This window comes from Myotis daubentonii, chromosome 2 (assembly GCF_963259705.1).
Source record: "Myotis daubentonii chromosome 2, mMyoDau2.1, whole genome shotgun sequence".
Classification (NCBI taxonomy): Eukaryota; Metazoa; Chordata; class Mammalia; order Chiroptera; family Vespertilionidae; genus Myotis; species Myotis daubentonii.
Window position 1 is genome coordinate 133275821 of NC_081841.1, and position 21507 is coordinate 133297327.

Consider the following 21507-nt stretch of genomic DNA (forward strand, 5'->3'; position numbering starts at 1 on the left):
TTGGTCATATAAAGCACAGTTTCAGTATCACAGTTATACTAAAGTTTACACAACAAAAATCCTTTCTCCCAGTTGAACAATTTCTGTACTTGCTTGGGGGTACCTAACCTCTCAAACAAAAACAAATGGTGTCTGAAACCCTGGACGGTTTTCACTTTGGTAAATAAAGAGTCCCATTTTGTTTTCTTCCTCAAAGACAACATTGTTGAGAAAATGAGATGCTTCACCCTGGCTAGAAAGTGTCTTGAAAAAAGGAATAATAAGTCATTAAGTTCTCTCTCTCTCTCTCTCTCTCTCTCTCTCTCTCTCTCTCTCACACACACACACACACACACACACACACACACACACACACACACACTATAGACTTAAGGACACTAATAAATCACAACCCCTGCGTTACTGCTCATGCCAAGGGCCTTGGTTGCTCTCAGTTATTTCCAGTTTTATATGGACTATCTTATACTTAGTTGTTGAGTTGTTGAGAGTTCTAGTTGTCATTTGAAAATCCCCTATAACTTCTTCAAGTGCAGCATCTTTCCACCTTCCTTGGCTGCAGGGCCTGCTGCTTAGGTACAGGCCATGCCCAGCTGTTCTCTTTCCAACTCATTGAAGGGCAGGACATGTGGCTTCTGCAAGCCTCATTTACTTCTTTTCCAGCTGAGTGTTCAATGGTTTAACCCAAACCTCAACTCTAATTGTAGACTCATATCATCCTCACTCAGAGCAATCCTTTCTTTCCTGATTTCATTTAGAAGCTGAGTGTGTGATCTGAGTAGGTCTTACCAAAAGGAAGCTTGTGGTGACTTTTGCTAGTTGAGTTGGGCAGGAGAGGGTCTGATTCTTCTCCTGGATACAAGTAAAGAAGTATGTAGCCCCAAGCTGCTTGCAATCAGCTTTTTCTTGATGGGCCTTGGCCATGGAACCAAGCCAACACCTGGAGAGGGAGGCTCACAGAACCCTGACTGAACAGAGCCAACTTCTTTTTGTTATGTTTCAGTTATGTGAGATAATGATTATTTAAGCCACTTGGAGTTGTGTTTTCTGTTACTTGCAACTAAAAAATATCCAGATCTTTCAAATCACATCTGGCCCTAGGAAGTGACACCCCTCCCATGGCAGAGGTGGGTGGGCATCCCTCAGGGTTCCAAATCCAAGTCTAGTCCTTTTCTGCTTTTCTTTCTCCTGTCAGTATTCAATTTCTATTTTTGGGGGGATTTCTTTTTTTCTTCCTCATTTTTTAAAAAAAGACAACACAAGTAACTAATTTGAAAATTTAATTTTAACTGAATTTTTATTTTATTTCAGCAATACATATTTGCAAGTTACACAGTTAAATAGTTCTTAAAAGGAGAAGAGAAGTTTCGGCCCTATCCTCTCACCTGCAACTTCTCTCCAGAGGTAATCCCTGTCAGTTCTTTTCACTGTTTCTTCTGGACTTCAGTTCCTATTGCTAAATAAATTTTTATACAGTTATTTATTAGTTTCTAGCTTTAGTTATATATTCTCTGTGATGCGAGATGGGGATTTAGTTTGCTAACTCCTCCTCTCCCACATACAAAATCCTCTCTCCCCCTCATTTCTTAAAAAAGTTTATGTCATAATATTTTGTTACTTATATTATTCTGTATATAAATATTATTCACAGCTAAACCATGCAGTATATTATTTCCTTTCTTTAAAAAAAACAGGTTTTCCCTAGTATTTAATAATTGCATTGTCTTTTCACTTGCTATTTTTCTATTTATCTTCACTAGTTCATCCTAGGCTCTCTAAGAAAAATATAAATCGCTCCAATGTTTACAAATCAATTTGTTTCTTGTGTGTGTTTTTTTGCTACATACCAACATCCTGGGAATTCTTTTCACCTTTCTCCTGTGTTGGATTTCTTGTTTCCTACACTGTTATGTTTTCCTCTATCCTGGTTTAACCTGCTATTTTGGAAGAGCACATCCTCCAGTAGATTTCTGATCAAAAGTGCAAAGGTGATAACAAATTTGAGACTCTCATACTTAAAATGTCTCTATCTTCTCATTTATTTGTTGGTGTTTTCCAAGTCTGACCCTTTTTCTCCAATGTGTAGTGGTCATTGACTATTCATAATTAAGAGTGAGACTTTAACATGTTAATAGATACTCTAGACAATAGGGCAAGCCCTGGCTTTTGTGTTGGGGAATCCCTAACAGTCTGTATATGTTGATCTTTTTTCTTGGGATGGGCAGTTTTTTCATGGGAGGATCCTCCAGGCTCCTGTCTTGACAGGCTACAAGTCTGTCATTATTCTGGCTGCTGAGTAAGGGAAGGGTTCTGGGCTCTTATTTACCATGAAGGCTTTGATGCATTTCCTCCCAAGCTGTAGAACACCACCTCCCTCCCACCCTCCACTGTGCCCAAAGTCAGCAAATCAGAAGAGAAAACCTCCATCTTCAGCCTTCTCCTAAGAGTGAGGAAGGGTAGATGCCTGCTTGGAGAAGAGAACTGCTATTCTGACTCTCAACCAATCTTCCTAGAGGTTTTCAGGAGGAACAGTGGAGGAAGCAAGCACCCAGCCAACCAGTCAGAGAGGTTTTTAACTCTTATGATCTGTGTGAACTTGAACAAATCTCTCTATTTCTCTAAACTTCAGTTTCTCCATCTGTAAAATGGAAACACAGCGCTTTGGTGTGAGCATTAAATGGGATCAATGAGTGTGAAGTACCTGTCACAGTCTCCCAGCATAAAGAGGGCACTCCTTTGGACATACAGTGGCGGTCATGATGGTAGTAGTTGTAGTCCTTAGCTTTTCTACAATCTCAAAAGGAAAGCCACCCTACTTATGTTCTGCCAAAGTTTTAATAAAATCTCAGGGTATCACAACCTTTGCAACTTGTCCTCCACGCCGCCCTCTCTGAGCGCCCAACCAAACCTTTAGAGCCATCTCCTCCATTTTGACCCCCAACCCAGTGGATTAACATGCAAGACTGAAAACTTCAGTGAAGTCAGTCAGAGCCCAAATCTCAAAAGTAAAACTGGTCTCCCTTCTCCCTCATTCCACGCAATGCCCTCTGTCTTTCTCTTATTTTCTCTCTCTTTCTTATCACTCCTAGCAAAAGAGAAGAGAAAAGAACTTTCCTGCCTTCAGTGTGCTAGAGTCCCTCTCCCAGTGCAAAGAGAGATTCCTCCTTCCCATCCTTCTCACCAGTTCTCTCGTGCCCTGTCCTTCTTCCCCATTTTTCTCTCACTGCTCATTGGGACCTTGACTCTGGCTTTGTTGGAGGATAGTCTTTCTCTTCACAATCAAGGTCTTTTCCCTAAATTCTTAGGATACTTTTTTTTTTTTTAATCTGCTCTGGACCTCCAGCAACTTTGTTAATTGGCTATATCTCAGGAGGGATTGACTAAGGAAGAGGAAATGAAGGAGCTGGATAAGTTGGGGTTATCTTAAAGTTAAGACTTTAGAATACTTGATGGGCCATCTAGTACAGAATCTGATGAAAAGTAGCACCCACTGTACTTGGCATTTTGTCTCTGTCTGACACTTCAGATTGCAAAACTCTGGTAAAGAGTGTCCCTACTATGTTCCTCATGTGCCTCAACCACTGAAAATGCACCTAATGAAATTTTTGAAGTAGGTCTTACTAGCAAAAGTCATGGTGAAGTAAATGTTGGGAAATAGCCTTTGTTGGGAATGATGTAAATACATGGTCACTTGGAAACTATGTTTTAATAAAAATGGATAGAGAAATATAAGAACAAACCTCACTTAATAATCTCTTACATTCTTATTTCCTTTTTCAACCACAGGCAACAAGAAAGCTGCACTTTGTTCTCTGTGCATGCCCTTTTCTGAATGCAAACCTTAGTCTGTCCTTAAAATTCTCCCCAGCGAAATAATAAAGCAAAGGGTTGAGGCAGCTATTAGCAGCTGCCAAGGCCAGTGTGATGATCACAGCTTTTTGCAGCCTGTCTGTGCATGTACCCGCTTTCCACACCACCAAGTGGAAGGTTCTCAGTACATGATAAGGCAGGAAACACACGAGGAAGATGATCAAGGCAATGACGATGGTGACAAGCGCCTTCCTGTGAGAAACCCGCAGCCCCGATTTTGGGACCTCCACCTTTAACAGGGCTCGAATAATCAGCAGGTAACAGATGCTGAGCGTGCAGAATGGCAGCAGGAAGCCCACCACTAAGGCGATGTAGTTCATGATCTGCAGTTTAACAATTTTATTGAAACTCAGCTCTAAGCATGATGTGACATTACCCTTCTGCTCGGAGCCATTCTTCAGAAGCACTGTTGAAGAAGCCATGATGAGGGTCCATATGATCCCACATAGAACCCAGGCACTTCTGATGCTAGTGACATGGAGGAGCCGGAAGGGGTGAACAGTTGCCAGGTAGCGCATAACACTCAGCACGGTCAGGAAATAAATGCTGCTGTACATGTTGACATACAGGGAGTAAGACATAATCCTGCAGGCCAGGTCCCCAAATATCCAATCGGAGCCTCTGAGGTAATAGTCAACCCTGAAGGGCAGTGTGGCTATGAACAAGAGATCAGAAATGGCCAGGTTCAGCATGAAAATATTCACAGACGTGGACTTCTTATAAGGCTGCAGAAAAACATATATGGAAAAGCTATTTCCCAAGGCTCCCCAGACAAATATTATCAGGTACACAACAGGATAAAAATCCCTCTTGAATTTTCCAATCAGGCAGTCCTTGTGGCTGTTGTTATTGCTGAAGGTGTCATTGGGTTCCATTTCTGATATGGAAGTGGATAGAGGCAAAGACATAAGTTTTCTCTCCATGCTAGATTAAAAAAAAAAAAGACATAAAAGTTACTTCCTGCTCACTGCTTACATATTTCCAGGTTTTAATGAAGTGTGGAGAAATACTAGTTTTTCTTTGAAACATAAATCAAAAACATATTAGCTAATATTTACTATATGCTCCATTATATTTCATGATAAAATTCTAGGATACAGAATATACATTAATTTATTTGATTGGAGCTGAAGCCTCAAACTTGAGAGACTTTTGGCCTAGTGTCCATGTTGATGTGAATGTCCTGCAACACTGTGGCCTAAATCTACTGAACAGCAGATTTCTGATTACCATCAATGGAAGACATAAGGAAGTGGCACAACATTTTTCAAGTGCTGGAAGGAAGGCTCTACCAACCTAGAGTTCTATATTCAGCAAAAACATCCTTCAAGTGTGAAGGCAAAATCAAGACATTCTCAGATGAGAGGAAGCTAAGAGAATTTGTTGCCAGCAGGCTTACTTTAAAGAATGAAGAAAAGAATTCCCCAAACAGAAAGGAATCAATAAAAGAGGGAGTCATGGAATATCATAAAAGAAGAAAGAACACAATAAGCAAAAATATGGGTAAATGCAATAGGACTGGTTCTTGGAAAAGATCAATATAATTGACAAACCTATAGCAAGATGAGCAAAAGAAAAATAGAGCCAACACAAGTTACTGTTATCAGGAATAAAACAGGGGACATCATTATAGGCACTGGAGACATCAAAAAGATAATAAGGAAATACGGAAATACTATGACCACCTCACAAACATAACCTTGACAACTTCAGATAAATGGATTAATTATTCAAATAATCCAAATTATCCCAATGCACCCAATATGCAATAGGTAATTTGACTATTAAGAACATTAAATTCTTAATTAAAAATTCTCAAAATAAATTGCCAATACTAGATGGTTTCACTGAAGTATTCTACCAAACATTTAAATAAGAATTAACACCAATTCTATACAATATCACCCAGAAAATAGAAGAGGAGGATACTACCCCAATTTATTTTATGAAAAAACCTACACAAGACTTACAGATCAATAATCTTTATGAAAATAGATGTAAAAATCTTAGCAAATAGATTTTAGCAATATACAAAACAAATTTTTACACCATGATGAAGTAGGGCCTGGAGTACCAGGGCCAGAAAGAGGAGTCCCCACAACAACTGGCTGTGAAAATCAGTGGGGATTCTGTCTGGCCCGTTGAGACCGAAGGTTGTTTGAAACCCAGGCATCCCTTAGGGCCTGCAAACAGACTCACTCACTTGCAGGCACTTACCCTAGGCTCTGGTGGAGGGACAGTGGCTTGGGGAGTGCCAGAGATGTACTGGAGGGACTAAATGGTATGGCTTCGGGGCAAGGTAGGGAGGACAGCTGCCATTGTCCCTGTGTTAAACCTTCCTCCTACACATCCAACAGGCAGGCACCATCTTTCTTGTGTTGAGCCCTCCGCTCAGGTGGCCCAATCTGAATCTTTTCAAAATTGTGCATTAACCCACCTCAACAAAATGCCTGTGCTGAGGTTTTTACCACCCTATCATTAAAACCCAACACTTTAGGAGTGGGAACAAAGGCTAGGCCTATCCTGGATAAAAACAGTTTCTTCATTTTCTTCAAAGGCATTCCAGACTGCTTAGCAGGACATGTTTGACTTTACTAAAGGAACCTGTGAATAAAGACTCATTTCTGCTGTGATAAATAATTCTTAAACTCCCAATACCAGTATAGTCTTGGCCTCACTGGGATACTTCTCATGAGGATAGCAGGTTTACACCCACCTGTCACACACTAACTTAGCCTGTGAAATTGGGATCATTGTTAGAGAATTTTAGAAGTTTGAACCATCAGCTCTTCAGTGAATCATCACAGAAACCTCTGGAAAAGGTAAGCACTGCTAAGTGAGAGAACTCTCAGGACTAATAACTGACTCCCAGGTATGCCGACTGTGCAGTCAGCTACTACCAGAGTTGAGACAACGCAACTGGAAAGGATCATCCAAAACTCATCTCTGACCCTGGAAAAAAGCCATAAATTATATAACGTCTCTGGGAGTTGACAAAGGTTCCTTCCTTAATCAAACTCCAGCCAAACTCCTCTGAGCTCTCTTTTCAACTAGGATTCCTTGGCCTATAAAGACTCCAATAAAACATTAACATAGCTCAAGGCCGCGTCTGTACGATGACCCTAACCTCCCCTTCTCACACAGCCTGAGAAACTCAAGGCTGTCAAAAGAATTTACTGTGTGACCCAGCTAACAGCTGAAGATTGACCCTGCCTTCCAGCATCGATGGGAAGGTAGGAGCCTAACATGCACACCACCAGTCAGCAAACCGAGATGCATTTGAAATGGACCAAACTTCCCTTACAACTTTTATAATTTTTCAATTCCCTGACCTACTGAGCACTGCCTCTATTTATTCATTCTCCTTTGAAAACATTCAGTTATCTCTATAAAAATCAAAACTGAGTTCAGTTCTTGTTGGACTCTTTTCTCTATTGCAATAGTATATTACTGATTAAATCTGTCTCACTTTATCTGGTGTCCAGCTTTATCTGTGAAAAAGCCTAGGTTTAAATGTAAATTTATTAGGCAGAGTTGTCATGGATAATGACATAGTCCTTAATTTCTTCTTAGCCAGTCAAAGAAAAATTTATGTAAGAGTAAACACCTCTTATTACAACTGCATAAATACTACAGAACAGCCCATGACTCGGGTGGGGTGTTGGGGAAGATTCTTGAATATATAGAAAAGAACAGGTAGATTTTGGGGGACATATTTTCGTTGTCTGGCTTCCTGTTTTTCAGAATCTGTTTTAAGAATGAATAACCATTTTTGTGTCTGCAATGTCTTTCTTTCTTGAATCTTACTCCCAAATTACTTAACACAACCACAAATCCTATAACTCCTCACATCTTCTTACTGAGACATCCCAGTTTCCCAACATGTACATTCTCTTTTGATACAATAAAACAATAAATCCAACTTTATTCAACTACAGGCATGTTCCTAATGCCCTTGGACTAGAAGACACTGCCTGGGAAAATCCATGTAATAATCTAAAGAATAAAAAAGTATGGAAAAACATTAGTTAAATTAACCTACCAAAAGGTGGTTTGTAAGTATATTTCTGATGCAGTATGGATGTTTTTCAATCCCCCTTCAGAGATCTATGTGAAGATGTGACTTAGACAACATTGTTTGCATATAAATTATGTAAAAAAAAAAACAAAACACCACAGCATTTTTTTCTTTAACTTAGCAATTCCAAAAGTATCTTCCAAAGAATATGAGTTACATGAGATGCGCTATAATGTGGCCTCCATGTTTAAATCAGCCTGAGAAACACAGCACGCTCTAGAATTCTTCCCTTGTAGATCCATAAGCCATGTTAATGGCTCTGGGGGGCTCTGAAGGGGGAAAATGTCTGATTTATACAGGGTAGCCTTCCTTTTTCTTTTTTTTAATTCTGAATACTTTTTTTGCACATTAACACATACTTCTATCCCACATAACTAAATGTGAAATGCTGATGTTATTATAAAATATATCTGGAAGATAATTTTGATAGACAAGAAAGAAAAACCTCTACCCGCCCACCCACCACTCCCCAATGGGCCAAATCAACAAGCAAGTGTTCAAGTGTTTCGAGTCAGGAAGCTCTAAGCACTTTAGACTAAATCAGAATTTTTGAGCATCCATTACTTCATTTATAAAATGGAGATTGTATTAGTTTCCTAGGGCTGCCTTATCAAAGTACCACAAATTGGGTGGCTTAAAACAACAGAAATTTATTCTCTCACAGTTCTGGAGGCTAGAAGTCTGAAATCAAAGTGTTAGCAAGGCCATGCTTCCTTCTAAGTCTCTAGGGAGGAATCCTTTTTTGCTTCTTCTAGCTTCTGGTGTTACCAGAAATCTTTGTCATTCCTTGGCTTATAGATGCATCATTTTAATTTCTTGACTCTGTCACATAATGTTTTTCTTATGTCTTCCCATTATCTTCCCATTATGTATTTTGTGTCTCTGGGTCTTGTCCTCTTCTTAAAAGAATACCAGTCATTGGGGCAGAGTTCATCTTAGTTTAGTATGATCTCATCTTAATTAATTAAATCTGCCAAGATCCTATCCTCTATAATAAAAGGCTAATATGCAAATTGTCCCCTCGACTGGGAGTTCAACCAGGGGGTGGGACCAGCCAGCCAACCTCATGCATCCCCTCCCCGCCGGCCAGTCTGGCCCGATTGGCCCCGATTGGGGCAGGCAGGCTGGACCCCACCCATGTACGAATTTGTGCACCAGGCCTCTAGTTTCTCAATAAAGTCACAATCACAATTACCTGGGTTTAGGACTTGGACTTAACTTTTGGGGGACATAATTCAACCACAACAGTGATATATAACATCTATTTCATAGAGCTGTTGTAAAGACTAAATGAGAAAGAGAGAGTGCAAGAGCACTTCACAGAGTACATGGCACTGGTAAGTGTTCCCTAGCTGCTTCACTCTCTTGAATAGAAAATGATCTAGCTTCAACATCTGTCATTCCACTGACCATGAGAATGAGTTGATGACCTCAATTCTCACATTCATATAGGGTATAAAATGTAGATTTCTCGCCCTAGTCAGTTTGGCTCACCAGATAGAGCATCAGCCTGCAGACTGGAGGTTCCCAGGTTCGATTCCGGTCAAGGATTGTGGGCTCGATCCCCAATAGGGGGCATGCAGGAGGCAGCCAATCAATGATTCCCTCTCATCATTGATGTTTCTATCTCTCTCTCCCTCTTCCTTCCTCTCTGAAATCAATAAAAATATATTTTTTTAAAAATCAGACTTCTCTTGGTGTTTGCTAGAAAAGCATACTCTACAAAAATACTGATTACTCTTAGATTATTCTGACATATTTATGATGAAAATCTCTCAAAAATCACTCTACTCCTTTACTCTGAGTCTCTGCCTACCAGGAATTTTTTGATGACCCATCTTCTTATGTCTCTCTGGAAGAGTGAACTATGGATTGTGAACTAGAAAATTGCAATTAAGGGAAAGTAGAATCCCCATTATAAATACACAAATCAGAATTTTGGGTTAAAAATTTGTTCCATATGAGTTTGGTTTCTGTAAATTGATTTCTTGAGGCTTAGGAGTAGACTGACAACATGAAATTTCTCATGTACAGAGCTGAGGGTCATATCCTATTTCTGAAATGACCAAGGGCCTTAGTGCTGATTGCACTGATGGTGGCTCTCTCGTTTTGATCTGTTTCAACAGCAGATCTGAGGTTTCTATTTGGGTTATAAGAAGAATGGTGAGGACATTAGCTGAATAAGAAGCACATATTCTAGAGCTCATGAGACAGAACAAGGCTGCTGATACAGTTGAGGGAGATAGCCATGAAGAGACCGGAAGTCTGGAAGCCTGACTTGGGAAAGGGAATACAACAAAATCAGAAGCTTGGAGAGAGTGTTTTAACCAATTTCATAGAGAACTGAAGTTTCTATTGGTTGGCAGGACCAGGACAGAAGGATCAAACCCCAAATCAGAAAGGACAGTGTTGCAATGCTAGAGTTCATACAGGCAGCAGGCACAAACCAAGTCTGTGAGGCAAACATGGATTTGGATTAGATGTCACAATTATGTGACAGCTCTGGATGGGCATAGCACTAGAGTCAGGGTTAACATACAGAGCCTAGGGGATAGGAAACAAGGCAAGGGAGTTAAGACTGGTATGTGACCAGCCAGATAAATTTTCATGGAAGTGTTCTATTACAAAAGGGCTTTTTTGAAAAGGATGGAGACCTGTCCCTATGGCCATATAGAACCTCTTTAATCTAAAGAGCCTGACCATAGAACCTGGATTGTGACAGAATCCTAAAGAAAACTAAGAGGCCAAGGAAACATCTGAATTAGTACAAATAGACTTGAAAGCAATCAAGTCCTTAAACTTTTGACCATGAAGACCACCACTTCTCCCATCTCAAGATAAACAGGGCTTGTGTATTGTAATGAGAAGGCAGCCTGGGGTGTGGCAAACCTTTAGGGATGCTGTCAGCTACAGAAGCTGGGGGAAAGTCCCTTATCATAGGCAGAGCATGGGATCCAGCAGGCATGACCCACAGACAGGGTCATCAAAAAAGATGGTAACAGGTAGTCCACTAGGGAGTTGAGGGGTTTGGGGGATCAAAAACAGACTCTAGGGATTCCTTGAACAACTGGGGAGGAAGGAAGAATTCATGGGGAGGTCAGTGTGCAAGCAGCCAGACCCTTTACTGCCGAGCCACAATACAAAGAGAGGACTTTAGACCTGAGAGAAGGCCAGGCCAGTGCAGGCTGGTCCTGAGTCTTGAAGAGCCCAAATGTTGGGCAAAGCCTTGGACACAGACACTCAGACCGCAGATGCTAAAGCAGGGGTCCATTTCCCTGAATGAGGTAGAGACCAAACCTCAGGCACAAGAGCAATGCCCAATTTGAGAGTCAATGCACAAGATCAGATCAGATCATGCCCAAGGGTCACGCTGAGTCCCAGAGTTGCTTCGTTTCCTCTGCCTGAGGTTAGGATTGGTTCCGGGCTCCCCCTGGGGCTGCCAGAAAGTGGAAGTGGTGGATAACTGCCAAACTGCCAAGGTTGCAGGGAGAAAATAACTACAGAGTCTGCTTTGAATACAAAAGCCTCTTAACCCATGTAAAGCTAAAAAAGGAAACTATACAAACACTCTTCCTAGAAGCTGCATTTAGCTAACAGGCACAGGCTAAAAGCAGGGCTAACTCAACCAAAATTCCATTTAGTTCAACACTTCCTCTGGAGAAACCTCTGAAACATTGTGATGGTTCCTTCCTGCCAACACAAAATATATTTGACTACACTACACTGCAACCTTTCACTAGACTGTATTAAAACAAGAAAGAAAGAAAGGAAGAAAGAAAAAACCACTTGCTAGATGTGGCTGTAAAAACCAGCCAGACCAATTAAGTATGTGGTAGAAAGCTGAGAAATATATGAACAGGTAAATTAAAGGGAAATTTGGAAATAAATCAAGAGCATAATTTCTATTGCCTTAGAGAGAGAAGAGAGAGTGTGCATAGCTTTCTGTACTGACAGTGGGCTCGGGACAAAGAAAGAATGAAGGCTTTGTCTCCTGCAGCTCTACTGGTAATAAAACAACAAAGAAGAAACAGTGAGAATCAGCAGCAGATGGAGGTGCCATACTTCAGCTAAGGATAAATCCAAATGTGCTGTTGGACCAGTTGAAATCTGAGGAGGGTGAATAGCTTGCATTGATGCTGAATGTTTTCATGATCATCGCAAAGCTGCAACTGTCCTGAACCTCACAGATGTTATATTCCTTTTTACTTAGAAAAAAATATATTTTTGATGCATTGACAGGAGAATTTGTCGCAGAGTCCTCCCTCACCGTCAGCACTGACTGGGACTGTGAACCAACCCATAGATGTGCTCACATTCAGTTCCCAGATCTGGGTTTGTGATCTGCACTCTGAACCTCAAGACTGAGGCAGACACACTAACATGGACATACCTAGAAGGGCAGCAAGTGATGTGCAATTAGACAAACAGCTGCCGTGACATTGTGGTAAACTGCTAAAGAACAGATAATGTTCTGGAGAATCAAGGTTGGTACAGTGTGCATCATCTTTACAAGGCATATTAGTGGTGGCATTTTGTGCAGAGCAGTCCCTAGGTAAAGGGCAGCAGCACTCATTGGAAGGAGAACTGGTAGACCTGCCATGCCAGCAGCTTCCCTGATTGCTACTAGGTGATGTTCTGAGTCCTCTGTTTGGCCACTGTTTCTGGGCCTTTGAACTCCCACAAGGAAAATTCTTCTAGTAAAATTGACATCAGGGTCCTTGTCTGTCTGACCTCATCAGCCACCCCCACTATCCCTTACTGCAAGTCCCCCAGCTTTGGCCAAACCTGCCTAAGGACTCTGGGAAAGCATGCTTCCTCTATCAGCCTACCTCCAACTCCACCCCCACCTTCACTTCCACCACAAGCCACAAATGCTTGTGTATTTAACAAGGAGCTATAGCCAACCTGTACTGCATTTACTCTGTGGTAGGCACTCTGTGAAGATCTTTTGTATATTAACTCAATGGGTGAGTTCTTGGGCAATTATAGACAGAGGTAGCTGAGGACCATGGTGGGGCTCCAGTGGGGGGTCCACAGTCAGGTGAAGATGAACTGATAGTGGGCTGAGCAGTCAGGAAATGGAAAACCGTAAGTCCTCACGGCCACGGAAGTCAGGGAAGGAGTGGAGGTCCAAAGGCAAGACATGAAGATCAGATGAGAAAAGAGAGGAGTATCAGCTGCTGAGCAGTAACAAATGACCTTAGCCTACTTATGTGCCGGGGTCCAACCCCAGCAGGTCCAGGGGTCCCCAAAGGTGTGGACGGAGTCGGCGAAGAAGGAAGGGCATGGAGACAGTGTTCAGTTGATCTCTTGCCAGGCTCCGCCTCCAGGCTCCGAGGCCAGTCCCTGTCCAGGATCCTCCGGCATGCTCTCTCCAATGAAGTTCTTCTGTCTCTAGAGAATGTTCTGTGTAGGTTCTGTGCCTAGGCTCTGTCTCTCTTGGTCCTGTCTTCCAAGCCTTGTGTCTTGCTGTCTTGTTACATCTGTATTTGTACCAGTTCATTCAATCCTATCAATCTCTATTACAAAGGTTAGGGCGTTTCTTATCTCCATTCCAGGGAGTAAAGATTATGTAGCTTAAGCATGATTGTTCATAGTTAAAGTGATTAATTACCCGCCTGGCACTTAGTTGAGGGGTTTTATTCCCTCCCTAACTTCAGGGGAAAATCCCTACCTGGGGAAACAACCTTTCTCGGAGAGGTGACCTTGGTTAAAACACACAGTGCCAAGAAGGTGAGCAAACATATTAAGAACCGTATGCCATATATGCCAGGTCCCTTGAAACAGCAAGCATGGACCGGCTCCCGGCACTTATGTATAATTCAGGGTCTCTGTGGTGGTGGGGATGGGGCAGGGCAGCTATTGCTGTGCATTAAGAAGAGGAAGATGAGATAGAAATGACAACAGTGTGCCCAGTGATTTAGGGACGTTAGGCATAAAAGGACAAGGAAATAAAGAAATTTGAAAGGTCTCGAAGTTAGAGGAAAGTAGCATTTGATTGACCACCTGCTATGCATAGTGAATACATTCTTTCATTTACAACTCAAAATAATCCTAAGGGACTATCTTTACTAGCCTCCTTTTCAAGGTGAGGAAGCCAAACCTTAAAGAGTAATGGTTATACAGCTGGAAAGTGAGTGGGTGGGAAGTCAAACTAGGTATGCTGGGCTTCAAGTACAGAGTACATTCTACTCTAGTGTGCTTCAGGAGTATGGAGTTTGAAGAGACAGGAGGAGAAATGAACAGAAGAAGAAAATGAAGGCACTTGGGGGAGATGGGCTGAGAGTAAGAATCACGGTACCTCCAGAGAAAAGAAGACTGCATCTTCCCTGGCTGACTCAAACTTTTCCTCCAGCAAGAAACCCTTCACAGTGGCAGGGCGTGAGAATCTCCTCTCCCCTCACTGTGGTCACTTTATCAACTACTACAACTTGACCAGTTTCCTGTCCCCGGGCCTCCACAGCCCCTCCCCCCACTGTCTAATCAATGCTAACCTTTTCATTGCTAAGTTCTTTGATCCTTTTATCCCCACTAACTACTCCCCCCTTAAATCAGACTTTCTCTTGGTCTCCTCGACATTGCGTTCTTGAATCATCTCTTATTGTTTGGCCAGTCTTTCCTTCCAGGCTGCTGTTCTCTTTGCCTGTCCCCTAATGGTTGATGTTTTCCAAGGTTCTCTCCTTGATCCTCTTTCCTTCTCTGTTCTCATGCCCTTGCATAAACTCATCAGCTTCTCTGGCTTCAGTTACCATCAAGGCCCCTAAATTAATCAGGCTCCTTCAGCTCTTCCTCCCCACCTCTGGATTGCAAGAAACAGTTCCATTGCATGTTTCATCAATGCTTTAAATTCAAAATGCCCCAAGTTTTCTTCCAAACTGCAGCTCTTATTTCTTTGTAAAGGCTTCCAGACTTAGCTCCCTGAAGTTGTGCAGAGAAGATACAACCCTCTGGATTGGAAGATTCTACATGTTTGTACCTCAAAATCCCAGAGGCCCCAGATTGCTGAACTAATATGCCTCCCTCCCCCAAATAGGGAAGTATCATTGAGTGTCTAGTTCTTGAAATCCAAGACTGCTAGCTCAGTCCTTAGTTGAAATAGGCACCAAATGTCATGGTAGAAACATAAAGCTTTGTTGACCTTTCTGGCCTCCTGGGAACAGTCTCATGCTTTAAGAATTGTTGCAAAAGGGTAAAGTGAATGTAGTTCTTGGACATCAAAATAGAAATGTAAACAAAAAGAATTGAGATCACAACATCTTTTGAATAAGGAACTGAGCTAGTGTCCAGGCTTCCAGAATTAATGGGGGCAGGACAGTGAACCACACCGTTCCCCATTTCTATGGAGTCAGCAGCTTGGATCATTCTGCTGCTCCAATTGTCTTCCATGCTATCTCCCGCAAAGTTCCTCAAATGCCCCAAAGTGCACCACCAAGCTAACGCCCCTTTGCCTTCCTGATATCATGTTTCCCCAGGCCTCATAACTGTAAAATCAACAACTTGGGCCCATTAGTAAAAGGGATATTTGGAGAACTGCTGAAAACCAGTAGGTGTTTAATAGTTATGGCTCTGGAAGTTTCCTGAGGAGGGAATTCTTTAGTCCACTTTCTCTGTCCTGCAGAGCTTCTCTTCAACAACTCTGGGGCCCAGAGAGACTTCTTAGCCAGACCCCTGGGGCCTGATTTTCCACCCTGCAGGATGACTGCAGTTTCCCCTCTTAGGTCTCTTCAGAGTTTTATTGTCTCATACTTGCCCTCTGGTTAGGACTCCACATTTGGCCGTTGTAAAGCTCACAAAGCCCTGTCCTCCCAGTACCCAAACAGTGCCTGACTCGCCCTGGAGCTTAGCAGACAGAAAATGTGCTGTGTTGCCCATGGTGTTACCACGGACCCTAAAGTAACCTGAAGCCCCTAAGAGACAGTCTTTGGAAGCTGTCTGTTTTCCATGGGGGAAGGCCTGCACGAGATCTTGCAGCCAGGGTGGGAAGGTGTTCACAAGCAATTGTCGCAACAGGCAGAGAATCCCTGTGGGAGACCGAGTGCACTGAGCAGTTTCTTTCTCTGTAATGGCCTAACCTAATTGGCTTCTTTTATAAGCAAACTTTCCAACACCACCACAGCCCCCCCTGCCCCCCCCCCCCCACACACACTCCTTCACCACCTCTCCTCAGATTTCTCAGGAATTCACCAGGATGGAGTCAGCGGGAAGAGGGATGTTGGTGATTGGTTGGTGTCTCTGGCCTGCCTTCTGACTAAATTCCAAAATGCTCAGTGAAAGTTCAGAACTCCCTAAAATAACTTCTGAATTTCATTAACCTGATTTCCTATATTAGTTCTAAAGACCAGATATGCCCTATGATATTGTTTTCTAACTAGAACATTCTCTTGAAATCATTGTAGTTGTCAACTTTTCAGTGATTTCTCCCAGCTGCCCTTCCATAGGCGCCCTTCAACTTGCATCTGCCTCCCTCTTTTTCTAGCACTGTCCCTGACTCCTGAGAACCCATGGGAGCCACCTGAGCCTTTGTGCCTGGACTCTTCTGAAGGCTGCTAGGCCTTCTTGAAATATTGCCCAGTTTGGGGGTAGGACTGGACATGCAGCGCACATCAGCTATGACCTTCTTCCACTCAAAGGAGAACTTTGCTTAGACCACAGAACATGCGGTAAAATGACATCCACCATCACAAACATACATGGACAGATGGAAGGAGAGGCACTCCAGAAGATGTGTATTGTCAGAGCCGCCATTAGGTCAAAGATCTGCATGTGTAAAAAGTAACAATTTGGAACGTTCCTTTAAGCATCAGCGTTGGACTGATGGTTTAGCAATAGTTGTCTTTTTCCTATCCTTCTCTGACAAAATTTTCCTCTCTGCTTGCTTGTTTGGTTAGTTTGCACATTCTCCTCTGACGGCCCTTACTTGAGAATTTCCCTGTGCAAAAAGATGCCAACAGATTATACACCTAATAGGGAGTTTTTACACAATTTGGTTCTTTTTATGTTATTTTGAGGGGACAAATGCTCCCAGAGAACAACTTATCCCCAGGGACATAGCAGGAGCTGAAGGTTGGCATCTGAGCACATGAAGGCTCTCTCTGCCTCCATGAGGGAGATAAATGGCACTGTCTCTGACGTCTCTTCCCACCGCTGTCTTTGCTAAATCCCCTTGTTTCATTCTCTAACATTTCCCAAAAGCTACCTTACTCCTATGTTCATCCTAACAATTAATCCTCAGCCACCACAATAAACAAATGCATATTCAACACAAAGAAAACATTTACCATATAAGGAGAACTCCTTGAAGATATGACTTCATTTTTTAAGCATTATTTTGATTGTGATGTCTTCTCTCTGACTTTCATAACTTTCCTCAGCTCTTCTTTGTTAATAGGACGTATGAGCCTATAATGCTGATTATGAATTTAATGTTATAAAAGTATCTCAACCAATTTTTGTCATTTTTCTAATGCACTTTATCAGTGCAATTTACCTTATTAAGGAAGACTGGAGGTATCTATTATTAACCCAGTTTCTGATCTAAGTAAGGCTGCAGAATCATTTGCATTTGAATCTTGATTCCCAATTCTCCTAATTTCAAAGACGGAAGAAGAAAGGTAGTAGATCAGCAGCTATTATCTCAGAGGCCAAACTCCTTCCAATAATTCCTAGGGATTGTGTCAGCAAAAGGAACCCCCCCTCCCGCCCCCAATCAAAGTGACTAAATGACATGACTCAGGGGCTCCCAAAAGCCCACTAATTCAAATTAAAACCTCCTCTCTTTCCCTTCCCTCCTACCTAGGCATTAAATTCATTTATTAGAGCAAAAGAATTATTTACAAAGGTAGCTTGTTAAACATCATATGTTTCCTAGAATGATATAGAGGTATTGTGATATCATGAAAACCCTTGGTGAGTAAATCCCAACAGGATCCAAATCCTGGCTCTTGCCAACAGTGTGAGGATTAGCAAGTACTCATCTTCTTGTTGTTACTGAGAGACCCAGAGGAGGCAACACAGGTGAAAGCCTCCTACATAGCTGCACCGAGCCTGGCACATCATATATATCCAATGCATTATCATTCCTGTTGCAACCTTATGCTGTCCAGGAAAGAAATGCCTAAGAACTTTTTAGAATTCTGGGTATAAAATACATGTAAAGATAGTAAGAAACAAGCAGCTAAGGAGAGAATGTTCCCATATGTCTGGAAAACTTGAAAAACAGAGAATTAATTGCCTGGAAAATGCCCCCAGGCAGCTGCCAGTAGCCTGGGATCAGTGGGCATCTGAAACTATAGAGGAGAGGGCAAGGAACAAAGCAAACTGCCAGCTTTCTCCTCCCCCAGACCATCCTGCTGCCCAGTATCTCCTGTGAGGCAGACCTGGCATCACTACCCAGCTGTCTCCATGAGGTCCTTCTGTCACAGGGGCCAGCTCAGGGCTTTCCTAGTCCCGGTGTGGTCTCACCCCTGGGCAACAGAGAACACAGTCTGTCACGCCCAGCTTCCACTCTCGCTGTTCTCAACGCATTTTCTACATGGTGGCCGGAGTGACCTCTCCAAAATGAATATCTGACTACTTACTCTTCTGCTAACAAGGAAAGCCTCCTTCAAACATCTCAGAGAATTTATAAGGAAACAAAGTTATTGTTAAGGTAAACTCAAAATAAAAAGAAATAAACTTACCTTAAGGAATCTATGATGCCTCCAAGTACTCTGTAGACAATTGTGCTTTCTGTACTAGAGGTGCAAATCAGGCAAAAGGCATCTCTATAGTTTCACAAGATGACACTTACATAACACATATTTTTTTCTCATTATAAAAATCCTTTTTATAATATACAGTACATTATAATGTACAATAGCCGTGGACTGGGTCCTTTTCAATTCTCCCAGCGTAAGTAATCTTTAAACTTCCAGAAACAAATAGGCTCCTCTCCTCCCTCCTCCCTTCCTCTCCTTCTCTCCACCCTTTTCCTCTTCCTGTCCCTCCCTAGCCTGTTTTCTCCTCCTTTGTCCTCTCCCTCTCCTGTCTTCCTTCTATTTTCCCTCGGATCTGCTTCCTTTCTTCTTTGAAACTTCTCCTTAAAGCACTGAAGACACAGAAAGCTTCCATGCCTGGCCCTGGCTTTTCCTAAAGACCCTTCCAACTTTGGGATTCCCTGGCTCCAACTGCTCAGGCCACATTACTTTCTTTGTCAAAAGGGTGAACCCATACTCTCACCAAGTTATCAATCCAATAGGAGAAGTTTTCCTGTAAATATTGTCAAAGATGGTACTATTGTCTCCATTGGTCAATTAATATAAAGAGATTAATAGGTTCAGCAGAGATAAACATATATTGTTAACTAAAGTCCACATTTATTCATGAATTAATTTATTTACACTTTCCCATTTATTCTTAATGGAGCCATGTACTGGGTTTTCTGCAAGAACTCCAGCCTTGGGCATTCTTTGTCTGGTAAAAGGATGAGACCCTCACGAAAGTAACTGCAATACAAAGAAGGCAGTGGGTAATATCCAGAGAAAAGCACAGAGACAGTGCTGCATTTTCTCACGGGGCTCTGATAAGGCTTTCTAGCAAAGCTGAGCAACCCAGGCAAATGCTTGCCTTTCTCTGTGTTATCCAGCTTGGACACTGCATTTATCCAGTGCTCATTGGGTAATTGCACTAGCTGAGCCCCTGCTAGGCTTTCATCTTCCAGGCTTAGTCTTGGGGAACTAGCACACGTCAGATGTCTGGTCTGCAAGATAAACTAAAGAAGCAGAAATCCCTGAGCCTGGAATGAATACACACGAGATTTTTTTAAATGTCCAAGATGATCCTGACACACACCAATGGAGTCACATTGCAAAATATAACAGCTTTCTTCCAGACCAGGTGCTACTTAGATGATAGGGATACACCTTAGAATGCCAGGTGGGTAGGGAGGGAGAATATTAACAGATCCTAGGCTAAATTTTGATACATTTAGAACATTCTGGAGTCTCAATGTCTCTAATTTTTAACCACTATATTTCTTTAAAGCATTAGTAAATTGAAACTCTCAAGAAGATTCTCATCTCTACAGTTTATGTGATTGAGGTGGATGACAGAAATTTCTAGAAGTCTTATATTTCCCACAAAGTACTCTTGCATTATTAATACAGTGTTAAAAGGGAGATTTAGATGGTTTGCCTGAAATTGTACCTTTCTTTCCCTTGATTTTGTTTTACTCCCAGGTATGTGTCAGAGATAGGGAAATATTTCAAATTACTTAGGTCAGTTGTTATTGTGTTGGCCATTAGAACAACTTGGGAATGTTTAGGAAAAAAGAAAAGTAAGAAACTACTATAAGATGACTGCCTTACCTTCAAAAGTTAAATTTCCCCTTTTCTAGGGGTAATTTTATAATCTCCTCAGGATCAGCTAGAGTAGAATGTGCAGCTAGAGTAGAAAACCACTGATTGAGACTCCAAAGGGGTAATAAACAGGTTATAAACATATGCTCTCACATACACTTTCCCTGTCATTGTGCCTCTGAGTAATAGCAATGAAATCTATAATCTCAAATTTAACCTCCTCCCCCCTCCCTCCAAAAATAAGACTCTGAATGGAAAAATACATCTTACATAATAAAATGACCCATTTATGAAAAATAGGAAAGATGCTATATAGCCCAAAATGAAGGTATAGTAAAGTACAATAAATCCTTTTAATGTAATATTGTCTGGCAATATTAAATTGTGACTATCAAGAATTTATGACCATGTGAAACAATAAATATAAATATATCTATACCATCTGAATACAACTATGAAAACCAAACTAAAGTTATACACAGAAACACACAAAAGAAAAAGAATGTAAAATTAATATCACACACACACACACACACACACACACATCAATGGAGGCTATTTCATCTGTGGTATTTGCTTCCTTACACTTTTTTGTACTTTCTTAATATTTTCTAAACTACGTATATGGTAAGAAACAATTTTATAGTAAAACAAAAGTGACTTATTTTTCAAAAATAATTCTTCTGACTATGTCTAAAGTGACAAGCAAGGTATAAGTCTTAACAATGAACAAAACAAAGATAAAAATGCTCACCTGAGGTTTCTTTCTTTCAAGTGATTTAGCGTTCGTCTCTTCTGTCTCTCCTGCTTTCCTCCTCCAAGTAATTCAGCTTGCTCATTTAAAAGAAAAGTGAAACTGTGAGTTATACTTTATGAACAGTGTCAGCCAATAGCAAGAGAGTAAGGAACTTTTCAGTCAGTGAGCCATCTGTCCTTCATAGAAACTAGGTGTGGGTGTTGGTGCTGGCTTCCTTCTCAAAAAGGGGAAAGATTTCCAGTTAGGAACTACATCTAAAAGAAGAAACCTAGATGAGCTCTGACTCTCTAAGGACTATTTTTATCAACATCTTTTACAACAGATCAAGGGGATGTGATGGGCTTGAGTCAGTGGTTTTAAATGGCTTTTAGTTCTCTTAACTGGTTTTAGTTTCCATGACAACAGTAACATCAATATTTTAGCCTTAAGTATACAGCACTTTAGATCTGTTTAGAGCACTTCCGATCACC

General features: G+C 41.5%; 1 protein-coding gene across 11 annotated transcripts; it reads right to left on the reverse strand.

Annotated features, from left to right (window-relative positions):
- Positions 1 to 1260: 1260 nt before the first annotated feature.
- Positions 1261 to 21204, reverse strand: CYSLTR2 (cysteinyl leukotriene receptor 2). 11 transcript variants are annotated; one of them, XM_059684608.1, is made up of 6 exons: positions 21035 to 21204; positions 20290 to 20365; positions 18625 to 18678; positions 17433 to 17530; positions 17224 to 17352; positions 1261 to 4791 (listed from the first exon to the last, which is right to left on the reverse strand). In XM_059684608.1, the coding sequence occupies exons 5-6, from the start codon at positions 17256 to 17258 to the stop codon at positions 3774 to 3776; spliced, it is 1053 nt and encodes a 350-aa protein (XP_059540591.1). In that variant the 5' UTR covers positions 17259 to 17352; positions 17433 to 17530; positions 18625 to 18678; positions 20290 to 20365; positions 21035 to 21204; the 3' UTR covers positions 1261 to 3773. The 11 variants fall into 11 exon arrangements, 9 of the variants coding, with proteins under 9 accessions (XP_059540591.1, XP_059540592.1, XP_059540594.1 ...); XM_059684609.1 differs by lacking the exon at positions 20290 to 20365; XM_059684611.1 differs by lacking the exons at positions 18625 to 18678; positions 20290 to 20365.
- Between the last annotated feature and the right edge of the window lie 303 nt (positions 21205 to 21507).

Coding starts and splice junctions, on each gene's coding strand:
- CYSLTR2 (XM_059684611.1), bottom strand. CDS start 17,258: ATGAAGTCATATCTTCAAGGAGTTCTCCTTATATG. Junction 4,792..17,223: donor CAAGGAGTTCTCCTTATATG/GTAAATGTTTTC, acceptor TTTTTAATCTAG/CATGGAGAGAAAACTTATGT.